This window comes from Bos javanicus, chromosome 28, assembly GCF_032452875.1.
Source record: "Bos javanicus breed banteng chromosome 28, ARS-OSU_banteng_1.0, whole genome shotgun sequence".
Classification (NCBI taxonomy): domain Eukaryota; kingdom Metazoa; phylum Chordata; class Mammalia; order Artiodactyla; family Bovidae; genus Bos; species Bos javanicus.
Genome location: NC_083895.1, coordinates 11605910 through 11618664, shown reverse-complemented (window position 1 = coordinate 11618664; position 12755 = coordinate 11605910). Strand labels below are relative to the sequence as shown.

Genomic DNA, 12755 nt, shown 5'->3' with positions numbered 1-12755 from the left:
TTCCTGTACTATTCTCTGACATTCCTTCATTCTGTTATACCTAAATTCTTCAAAAGCACCGAGATTTTTTTCACACTATTGACCCTAACATACAGAAGATGTGGATGCTGGAAACAGAATCATTATTCCCCGAAGAGGAACACAGCAATGCCGTGCAAAGTTTAGGGTGGGAAGAAGAAATGAAAACAGATACCAAAATTTTTGCTGATGAACCAAACTCTGGTACCAAGGAACAACTCTACTCTCCAATCACAAAAAGCTGGTTTTTTTTTTTTTCCCCCCCCAGAAATCACAGATCCTTAATACTTTAAATTCTACCTTAAATATTAGAAAGAAAAGGAATAGGAGAGTGAACCTGAGAAGATTTTGTGACTTAAAATGAATTTAACCATGGTAACTCAGTCAGAAGCCAATTAATTTAGATCTGCCTTTATTGATCATGAATCTAAAATTAACAAGCGATCCCAGGAGCTTAAGAGAACACAGCTATCAACTACAGGCATGGTAGAGCACATATTTTCTTGCCATTTGGAAAAATAGTCAAGTATGTTCTCTTGATATAAATTCAAGTTTCAAGATGATTTTCTCCTGAAATTCCACAAACTATCCTCCTTTCTGTGATAGATTCACTGAATATTTTTGTTGCTCCTATCATTCTATTTAACAGATACTTAGTCATAAAAGGCATATTGGACACAGTCCAATTCCGGAAGCTCTGGGTTCTTCCCACGTATTGATAGAAAAAGCTTCAAACTAAATGCAAACTTCACCATTTAGTGAAGTGACATTATATGGCTGAAATTAGATGCAATGCAGCATTAAAAGAAAAAAAAACAGAGTAGTGTTTTGTTTTCCCTAAATTCTATGTAATGGGAAAACAAGTGAACCTGTTTCATTTATCCACCTGAAGACCCATTTTGTGTGCAGTGATGTGTGAAGGTACAGAGAGAGGATGACATCTAAAGGATAATAGTTGAAATTATTATAAAACAGACATTAATTCTATTTATGTTTTTCAGGTCTTCCGAAATTAGGGCTCTTTGCCTTTTTGGTCAGTAGAAAAAATTTCGAACGAGCATTGTGACTTTTTCTGACCACCACAGTACACAGTGTATGTAAGATGTAGCACACTGCAGCCTGAGCCCCCACAGCTTAGACAAAATATCCAAAATACAGCTTCATCTCTTCCAGGCTACTGAGCTGTTGGCACTGAATAAAGGGAAGATTTAGTAAACATTACTGTTCAACACAAATATAGAGTGCTTTCATTTATAAACCCCCTTACCACAGACTCTTAGGCTTTAATTAAATTTAAATTAAAATACCTTTTCATAATTTATGATTTATACAGCATTAATAAATGAATATCACTTGATTTGCCCATAAGAGGTAAAGTTCAACTTTTTGTAATGTAAGAAACCTCTGCATATTTTCTGTAGGTTGTGTGTGCTCAGTCCAACTCTGTGATCCCATGGACTGTAATCCACCAGCTCCTGTTTTCCAGGCAAGAATACTAGAGCAGGTTGCCATTTCCTACTCAGGTGACCTTCCCAACCAAGGGATCGAATGTGCGTCTCCCGATTCTCCTGTGTTGGCAACAGTCTTTACCACTAGCGCCACCCGGGTGTCCCCTTCTATAGGTTAAATGTGTTATAAAACCAGTTTGGATTCATTCTAAATGCAGCTTTATGAATATAAGCATAAGTCTGCAGGATGCTTGGGGCTGGTGCACTGGGACAACCCAGAGGGATGGTATGGGGAGGGAGGAGGGAGGAGGGTTCAGGATGGGGAACACATGTATACCTGTGGCAGATTCATTTCTATGTTTGGCAAAACCAATACAATATTGTAAAGTTTAAAAACAAAATAAAATTTAAAAAAATTATTAAAAGCTAAACTTTTAAACAGAGCCAATGAAAATAAATCTTTTTAATAAATCAGGAAACAGTATATTTTTATATATTACTAATTTTTAATATATGTCCAATCATTAAAGCTTAGGGTTGTTAGCTAGTGAAATGAGCTATACATTTATTTTTTAACAGCTCCACACTTCTGAAACAACACATCATTTGCTTTTGGACTGTTTCTTCATAATACATTTAATAAATTACCCGTTCCTGACATTAAACTATCAACCAAGAGATGAAACTTAGTCTTTTTATTATGATTATTGTCCAGGATTTTTTTTTTTTTTGGTTCCTGTTTATACTGGAAGCTAAAGCTTTGCACATACCAACTAAAGCAAGTAGGAAACATTTAAGTTTTTACATTCAATTAGTGAATCAGAATGCCACTTCTGATATACATCATTCATACACAATGAAGTCTTTTGGAGACGTACTATAATTGTAAGAGTTTTCTTTTTCCTCTAGTGAAATTTTGCTTTTGACTTACCACTTTCATCATTTTAGTGTTGCATTTTTGAAATCAAAGTATCTGACATGAGCAACACAAATAGGTTATGGAAATGTAGAGTCAGGGCAAAAGATTTCCTTCGAGAACACTGTGAAGGAAAATGGATGGTACTTACCTGACCAGAGGTGAAGGCCATCAAATCCGTAGGAGAAGAGGTCATCTCCGACACCATTTCCACCCCACTCTTCACCCCCTCCAGGGTAGGGTGAGTACCCCTCTGTGGAAGCCCAGCCCACTCGCAGGTGAGTGGCTTCAGCAGTCACGAATGGCTCAGTGTGGTCCACCATCAACTCATAATACCACTTCTTATACTGTGCAGATCCTTCACTGACACCCAGAAAAATATTGGGTCTCATGCTTTGAAGAGATGGGAACAGTATATGAGAAAATCCAAATAAATCTTTCATTGTCTCAATTTATTACATCATGCTATCCTGAATTAGTCCTGCTTTTCAAAGATACATTCCATTGACCAAGAAGTTTGTTTGGGTTCCCAAAACATTGTACAGAAAAACCCTATTGATTTTTTTGGGCAACCCAATGTTTCCTTAAGTGCAAGAAATTATTGAAACAATCACTGAAGTCTACTGTAACAGCCAAACTTACAGTTAATGTTCAGTGACTTATGTTTGCTTTGGGGAAAATTTGGCTACATCACTCAACAGTCCACTACATTTTTTCTTAACTGTTCTTCAACCTATTTTCATATCTTAAATCATATTTAAGGGGAGACACTCAGGATAGCATCAGGCCCCAGAATTAATGGGGTTATTATTAATCCAGGACATAGAGACATTTTCCTAAGCTAAGCTTTGTGTCATACAAGGTTTGAGGCTGACGCAAGTCATAGCCTTAGTGAAGGAACCAAAGTGACTAATCATCTTTGTTGTTCTCTACGTCTCACTGTGAGGAGTCTCTAGTTAGTTGTATTTTAATTGCAATTTATGAAGAGATCCTAACCCTAAATTAACATTAGGGATTAGAAAAAGTCTCAGGAATACCACTCATTAACAACAAATAAAATTGGAAGAATAAAAAAAAAAAAACAACAGGTCTAGTATAGAAAGAACAATAAAGGAAGTCTCAAAGCAATCTTAAAAAAAAACCAATATATTTGTGTTAAAAAAAAAAACAAACACAGAGGAGAAATACATTCTAAACCCCACATTTTTGTTTGAAACATGGTGAAGTAGCAAGTATTTCCTGGAAAGCTGCTAAAAACTGTGCTAAGTGTATCAAAGTCATTGCTATCACACATAATGTCTTCTTAATTATATTCAATATTATCATTATTACATATGGAAGGCATTATAGCATGGTGGTTAAGAGCTCAATCTCTGGAATTAGACTCGAGTCTCATTTTCAGTTCAAATATTTCAATTTATAAGACACAGATAATAGTAATACTTCATGCACACACAAACAGTGTAGAATGCTTATAAAAAATCTGGCATTGTGGCTGGCACAGAGTACCCAATGAACGTCTGACACCTTGGAAAGTAGATCTAACTGGAAATGTAGTTTCACTGATTTGTGGAATTTATTGTATTTTGGATATCTGAATTCTTGTTATACAACCAATTTGGTGACATGGTCTATCTGAACCTACCTGCTCACGTGGTTCACAAGGCGTGTCTGCAATAACAGGTCTCTTCCTGGCAGAAGATTGTCACAGATGAGATGCTGGTTAGAACGGACTGCTACTCCATGGCAAACACAGAGAGAGCATAAGACATCCAGAACCTGAAAAGTGAAATCCCTTTCAGCTGGCTCTCATTCCCTTTTCAGATTCAAGCATCAGCAGTAATTTCCACACACAGAAACACATTCCCTCCAGGTACCTCTGACCCAGTCACTTTAAACCTGATAGCAATGTGTCCACTTATTTTCCACTACCTGAGAACTGCTCCATTCTCCCACTGGTGCTATGCATAAGCACTACATAGTATTATCTGATGGAAATTAAAAAGTAAAAAACATGAAAAATGTGACACACCTTTTAAAAATTATCTTTTTAAAGAGTATGTTTGAAATTATTCCAGAATTCATTTCAGGCAATAAAATGGTTCACTTACCTTGTGATTTCTTCCATGCTTGTCTAAAAGTGAGATAATGGATTTTATATGGCCTTCTTTAATAATATTTAGAGCTTCTGGACTTTCTACTAACACACAGTGTAAAACTTCAAGAATACCTAAACAGAAAATAAAGAAAGGGGGCAATATGATTAATTAGTCTACAATGATCAGTGACTTTGCTCCTCTCTATGTGTTTATTGAGGTGTTGACTGAACATAGTACAATTATGAGCTCAATGCGTTTGTCTCCGAATATCTGTGATTAGGGACAGCTGGTGTCTGGGAGGCAGGGTTGGTAACCAAATATGATAACAAGTGAGAACAAGGCAAATATACAGTGTTCAGCTAAGTAAGCAGGTAACCCTGCCTATAGAGAAATGAAAGGAAGTAACATTTAAGTGGGGCCACAGAGAACTCATACATGACCATTTTCCAGACAGGAAACATGGGTTGACTGAAGTCTTGAATGCTGGGCAGAGCTGATGTGCCTGAGGTACAAAGCCAGTAGGAGATGGAACAGGTAGATTATGGCCAGTTTAGGAAGATTTCAGACGCTAAAAGCATAATTCTGCAGCAATGCATCTAACCCATGGAGATCATTACATTCTGGAGATTTAAAGTCAAAAATGTTTCTTGGTTTACAGAACAAGAGAAATATACAAGATTACACAAAAAGAAAAATACAGTATTTAAAACCTGAATAAGAATGGTGATATTTTGGGGCAATAGTCATCAGAGAGGACAAAATAGAATATATATTTTCTTACAGTTTAAAACAGAAATTAGAAATAAATCTCATTATCAGAAATTTTCGTGTGAAATTGCAAAGCTAAATGGGTCCATGTGTATTTATACTTTCAAAGCAAGGCTGCCTTGTCAACAGAGAGAATGTAGCTCATTTGCAGCAATTAAACATAAAATTAGAACCTGTGATCACTGAGAGCTACATAGTACTAAAAAGGATCTCAAAGGAACCTTGTAGAAAGGTTTATTCGTTTCAAATGGAGATCACTTTCTTAGAACAGAAATGTAAAGTACTCAGGTGTACAAATTGTATAGAAGTAATTCACTATAATTGTCACAAATGACACTTGATCTGAACCCCAATCCATTACAAGGGCTGTTAATGCTAATTTCTTCACCAATGACTTAATTCTTCAAAATATATAAATGTAAATTTGGTGAAAAAAAAATACCCAAAAAGGTTAAATTAATTTTTGGTGTGGTTCAATATCTGTTGTTGTATACCAAAAATCCATTGCAGTTGAAAATCAAAGAAAGTAGAAAATAATCATACAATACACTAATGGATAAATTAAAGAAGATTTTTATATAAAGTTGTGGAAATTATTTCTGCTATTAAAAAAGTAAGCAATAAAATAAACTCCTTTATTCCAAGCACAAAGAAACTAAAATAACAGAAAGGGAAAAGCATTTTTAATAGATTAGTCATCCTGATGTCATATGTCATTCTGCTGTTTTTGTTTTCTTCCTATTTCATATTACTATAGAGCACATGGCTGGCTATATTTATAAATAACGTTGTACTGTGTATACACATCCATTCATTGACACATCTTCTTGGCAGTAAAAGGACGACTGTGCAGCAGTGCATCCTAACCAATGGAGCTCATTCACTCTCCTGGATGTTTACAGTAGAAAATGTTTCTTAGTCTCCAAAGCATGAGAAACATAAAATAATACAAAGGGTGCCTTTGCACTAAAAAGGCAGAGTTGAGTGGCTACAGCAACAAAGCCCTGTGATCCCAGAGCCTAAAATATTTACTATCTGGCCTTTTACATAAAAAGTTTGCTACTACCCAAAGCAATCTATAGATTCAATGCAATCCCTATCAAGCTACCAACAGTATTCTTCACAGAGCTAGAACAAATAATTTCACAATTTGTATGGAAATACAAAAAACCTCGAATAGCCAAAGCGATCTTGAGAAAGAAGAATGGAACTGAGGGAATCAACTTACCTGACTTCAGGCTCTACTACAAAGCCACAGTTATCAAGACAGTATGGTACTGGCACAAAGACAGAAATATAGATCAATGGAACAAAATAGAAAGCCCAGAGATAAATCCACGCACATATGGACACCTTATCTTTGACAAAGGAGGCAAGAATATACAATGGATTAAAGACAATCTCTTTAACAAGTGGTGCTGGGAAAACTGGTCAACCACTTGTAAAAGAATGAAACTAGAACACTTTCTAACACCATACACAAAAATAAACTCAAAATGGATTAAAGATCTAAACGTAAGACCAGAAACTATAAAACTCCTGGAGGAGAACATAGGCAAAACACTCTCTGACATACATCACAGCAGGATCCTCTATGACCCACCTCCCAGAATATCGGAAATAAAAGCAAAAATAAACAAATGGGACCTAATTAACCTTAAAAGCTTCTGCACATCAAAGGAAACTATCAGCAAGGTGAAAAGACAGCCTTCAGAATGGGAGAAAATAATAGCAAATGAAGCAACTGACAAACAACTAATCTCAAAAATATACAAGCAACTCCTACAGCTCAACTCCAGAAAAATAAATGACCCAATCAAAAAATGGGCCAAAGAACTAAATAGACATTTCTCCAAAGAAGACATACAGATGGATAACAAACACATGAAAAGATGCTCAACATCACTCATTATCAGAGAAATGCAAATCAAGACCACTATGAGGTACCATTTCACACCAGTCAGAATGGCTGCGATCCAAAAGTCTACAAATAATAAATGCTGGAGAGGGTGTGGAGAAAAGGGAACCCTCTTACACTGTTGGTGGGAATGCAAACTAGTACAGCCACTATGGAGAACAGTGTGGAGATTCCTTAAAAAACTGGAAATAGAACTGCCTTATGATCCAGCAATCCCACTGCTGGGCATACACACTGAGGAAACCAGAAGGGAAAGAGACACGTGTACCCCAATGTTCATTGCAGCACTGTTTATAATAGCCAGGACACGGAAGCAACCTAGATGTCCATCAGCAGATGAATGGATAAGCAAGCTGTGGTACATATACACAATGGAGTATTACTCAGCCATTAAAAAGAATACATTTGAATCAGTTCTAATGAGGTGGATGAAACTGGAGCCTATTATACAGAGTGAAGTAAGCCAGAAGGAAAAACACGAATACAGTATACTAACGCATATATATGGAATTTAGAAAGATGGTAACAATAACCCTGTGTACGAGACAGCAAAAGTGACGCTGATGTATGGAACAGTCTTATGGACTCTGTGGGAGAGGGAGAGGGTGGGAAGATTTGGGAGAATGGCATTGAAACATGTAAAATATCATGTATGAAATGAGATGCCAGTCCAGGTTCAATGCACGATACTGGATGCTTGGGGCTAGTGCACTGGGATGACCCAGAGGGATGGTATGGGGAGGGAGGAGGGAGGAGGGTTCAGGATGGGGAGCACATGTATACCTGTGATGGATTCATTTTGATATTTGGCAAAACTAATACAATTATGTAAAGTTTAAAAATTAAAAAAAAAAAAAGTTTGCCAATCTGATATAAAATGTAATTATTAAGAAAAAAACAGTAGATTTTAAAAAAATCAATTATTTATGTAAATAAACATTCATGAAAGCCAATAGCATTTACACACCTAAGTATATTAGAAAAGATTAAAGACTAAATTTTTGGAAAGAATGGCACATATCAAAAATGCAAGAATAGCAATGTGAAAATAAATCTCTGATTTTTCTCATGTTCAGCCTATTTTAATGGGTTTTCAGAGTTTTGAGTTTTTATCAAAAGTTTTTTTTTCCAATGGAGCCATATCAGATCCAACAAATAAGCAAACAGTTGAAAAGAATTAACTGCCACTGAGAAATGAAATTTTTCCTGCCATACCAATAAATAAGGATGTTACAGTCCTCAGCAATTCCAGCCCTCCAAGATGAGCTGGTGAGCCCTAAGGGCACTTAGGAAGGAGAAGAATATCTGCAATACAACAGCCATCAGGCTGCAGCCACTCCCTAAGGTGAGCCCCAAGGGAGCTCAGGATGTGAAAAACCCAGATAGGTGACGTTACATATCAAAGGAATGATTTCATTAGCCCAGACTCTTGCATCTCCCCATATACAGAGAAGCAGTAAATTCCTTAAGTTGGTATATCTGGTTTTCTTTCATTAACAATAATCTTTTAATGGTCAGACTGCCTGCCCTTTACTATAAAACTTTTATATAACCTGGCTCCTCCCCTTGCCTCCTGGGAGCACTTGTCTCAGAGTTACTTGAGATGCTGTCTCCCAGGCCTGAAGTCCTACAAATTCCCACAGAAGAAAACATAACTCAACTTCTAGGTTGTCATTATTTTTTAAGTCAAAACCTCTGATTCTGAAAATAAAAAGTGGAAGAAAACAGTTTTTAATTTCAACTGTTGGAATAAAATGCAGGTAAACTTTTTTTTTTTATATATAATAAGAAATTTCTAAAGGAAAACAAACTAGAAACAGCAAAAGAATAATTTTCAAAAAGTCAAGACTAGCAAGACTGACAGCATTATGCGTCTATATAAATCATGCTGATATATGCCTCAAAAGCCTGTTTAAAAAACGAGAGAAACAATGCTAAACAGTATAATGGGAATAGTTGACTAAAGATGATTTAACATTTAAATTTTAAATTCACTGAATAAGACCCAAGAATGGCAATACCACATAAAACTTACGGTGAGCTTCTCAAAGAAAAACTTGAAACCTTGGTAGATTATAACAGAATTATCTGAATGAAAGAATTATGAGTATGCCACACGGTGTTAAAAAAAAAAAAAAAAACACCCAAATACGACAAAAACTTTATTTTATAAATTTAATTGAAGAGGAAAAGTTAAAATTTTACTTCCTTTTGCCTCTGTAACTCACCTTGCCCTTTGCAAAGTCTGAATCATGTAGGTCACATAGTCTCAGAAAGTGGGGACTTGCCATACGAGGAACTGGAGTTTATCTCACTCACTCTTGTCCTGCTCTTTGCAATCGCCCAGCCCCTGCAAACCTGCTTAATCATACCTGTCCAGGCCAGGCATCACCCTCCCCATCTTAACCACTGTTCTCCCACATGCAAAAACCCCTTAGTTTAAACCAGCCTTAGTTTAAACCTCTTAGTTTAAAACCCCTTAGTTTAAAACAACTGGTGTTGCCCACTACAGTCTGTCTATAAAAACTCCGTAATCCCTTTGTTCGGGGCTCAGAGCTTGGAGTGTTAACTCCTCTGGGCCTGCCGGCATAATAAACCTGAATTCTCCAACTCTCCAAGTGTGGTGCTTAGTTTCTCCAGTGCTGGTTTCTGCAACATTTCTGGAGGCCCCGGAGAGATTCCAACCATGCCGGGCCCTTGAGCAGCCCGACTGGTGGCTCGGCCTGGCTGGAGTGAAGGAACCCTGAGACAAACGAGGAGGCGCACCACCTGATGGTATTCAGGGTCTCTTTTGGACCAGTGTTCTGACTTTCCCGACAGCTGCACCCCAACTGGACTCAGTAGAGGGACGGACCAACTCGCCAGGAATGGCCACGGGATAAGGTGAGGCTCCGGGGCCGCTCCCCAAGCAGGAACCTATCCCAACAACTGATTACCTCGTTGGGGCTCGCAGGAAGGGAGCATCAGATAGGGAGACCTGGGGACTCAGGAGGAAAAGAGGCATCATGACTGATAACCTCCTTAGAGCTCCCAGAAAGGGACCAACTGCTAAAGAAACCTATAGACTCAGGAGGAAGGGAGGCATCATGACTGATAACCTCCTTGGGACTCCCAGGAAGGGCCCAACAGTTAAGGAAATCTGGGGACTCAGGAGAAGGGAGGCGTTGTGATAGTCTCCGAATGATTGTGAGTGCCTGATTGTTAGAATGGAGTAAGAGAAATTTTTCTTTTTGGAAACTACAAAACCAATTCTTCTTGCATATGCAATTAAAAACAATTAGCTTGTAAAAAGACCTGCCCAGGGAAAAGCTTGAAGTTAACCCTTTCCATGTCCTTGAAATACACAGCCAGCTTTGCCTGAGACCTCACCCTTGGGCAAATTAGAAAGTGAAGTGGGGAAAAAAAAAAAAAAAGGGTGGGGGGGCGGTCAAAGAGGTATTTTAAATCTCAAACAGAAAACTGTAAGATCTCTGTCAGTCTGTCTGTATGTATGTCTCAGTATATGTCTTTTTTCTGATAATATTGTTGAAGTTGTAAATGAGTTCTAATTTAATTGGCCTAAATAAAAGTAAGCACTTACAAATCAAACAATTCTAAATACAAGAAAAATTAACCTAAATAAATTTCAAATTCAAGTGAATTAGGAAATAGTCAATATTAAATATCAATATTAAATATTAGTATTAATGTTTGCTGATCTAATAAGAAAGTAGGATGTATGTTTTTAATAAAGAAGATATAAAAAATAAAATTACATTTTATAAAGGGAAAAGAAAGTAGGTCTGACTTACAGGTGGCTGTTATAGAAAGTGATTAAAAGGTTTGTGGAAGGTGAACCATGAAAAAGTTTTGTACACAGTTAGGGCTGACTAAGTTTAAAATAAATTTAATTAAGCTTACCTAAGTGAGTTTAAAGTAAGCTGGTGCAAAAACCTAAATTCGGCCTTTCTCTTTGTTAAGAGGACATACTTTCTTCAGATGTTGAAAGCTTTTAATAATAGATTTAAGTTTTTTACCTCTTAATTGCTCTGTTCTATATTTACCTTTGAAATCTTTTGTTAACTTTGGCTAAGTAAATAACTATGATTTCACAGTAACTTATATGATCCTATGTGACTGTTATAAACCCTTTTGATATTTATGGACAAAACTTCCTAAATAACTTGACTGCTAGCTAACTTTGGGATGCTTCAGAGGGCCCCTGAGACATGCCAAAGACCTATTAAGCTACCTGGGTTCATTGAATATGTTAAATTACATGGGAAGTACTGTTAAAGGGGTGAAAAATCTTTTCAGGTTATGCTGTATGGTTGATGTTACTAATGTAGATATTCTAAAATTATGTGAAATTCATATAGATCTGATATGCCCTGATAAAATATGGTCACATAATTCTAGTTATCATATTAAAGTGTTATAACCAGGTTTCTTTGTCAATTGCAATAGAATCAGATTTTAAACATGCCTTCTATGGTTTTACTCTCATGCCTTTAGAAGAATACTGCTAGTTCTTCAAGATTTATGGAAAAGACTTTCTAAGATTAAACAGATAAAAAAAAATTTTGTTATTAACAGTAAGCTAGTATCAGAGTGGAATTTGGTCTTCTTTCTGTTTAGAGAACAAAGTTTTCTTAAAATGCAGGTTTCGATAACAGATTATGAATTTCTTTGCCTTTAAGTGATATATATGCTTTTAAAGTCTTTTTGTTTCTTTGGTAAAGTAAATAAACATTGTTTAAGATTATGGTACATGTAGACAAAGCTCATTCTGCTTCTACAAAAAATAACCCCGCACAGTTAGACTTTTGCTATCTTGATGTCCTGAAAACATGGCGATAGTCTGCTCTTAAATCAGGAAATTAAAAATGGATAAACAACAGATGAAAATCGGGCTATGGGAAATCCAAGACAGCTGCTTGGCTTTTCCCAGCTCCCTGACAGACCTCATTTTTATTTGATGGGTTAAAGCCTTACCTGGCTACACTGTTAATACCCTCACAGTGAGTTCTTCAAAAAAAGAAAAAATTCTGTTTCACTAAACCTTAAGTTCTAGTTTCGTTAATTAAAGTCTGTGCTTACTAAGACTCACTTGTGAGATAGTTTCTTGTTATGTTATATTGCTAAAAGGTTTAATTAAATTATTAAAAAGAATACTCTTACAATTGTTTCTAAAGCTTATCTCAGTCTTTGGATAAAGGTCAGATGCTCCATGATATACAACCAGGAGATTAACACTTGGGTGGCTCAGAGGTTAAAGTGTCTGCCTGGAATGAGAGATACCTGGGTTTGATCCCTGGGTCGGGAAGATCCACTGGAGAAGGAAATGGCAACCCACTCCAGTACTCTTGCCTGGAGAATCCCATGGAGGAGGAGCCTGGTAGGCTACAGTCCATGGGGTCGCAAAGAGTCGGACACGACTGACTTCACTTCTTCACTTCACTTCATAATCATTTAACGGAGACAGATGACCTGGGGTATACTGTGCTATACCTAGTGGAAGTTCTTGACTTAAATCCTTGCTTGTGAACTTACTTATGACTGCTAGCTATATTATTTTCTATGTAGCTTGTTTCAGAAGATTATCTCTT

At 36.7% G+C, this 12755-nt stretch overlaps 1 protein-coding gene across 7 annotated transcripts in view; it reads right to left on the bottom strand.

The window, feature by feature from the left end:
• RYR2 (ryanodine receptor 2) overlaps positions 1-12755 on the bottom strand; it is an 830734-nt gene that overhangs the window by 359181 nt on the left and 458798 nt on the right. For all 7 annotated transcript variants that reach the window (XM_061404941.1, XM_061404935.1, XM_061404936.1 and 4 more), the window contains 3 exons: positions 4494-4612; positions 4028-4161; positions 2534-2775 (listed from right to left, as the gene is read on the bottom strand). In XM_061404941.1, the coding sequence (XP_061260925.1) occupies positions 2534-2775; positions 4028-4161; positions 4494-4612 (495 nt within the window). The remainder of the gene's footprint in view (positions 1-2533; positions 2776-4027; positions 4162-4493; positions 4613-12755) is intronic.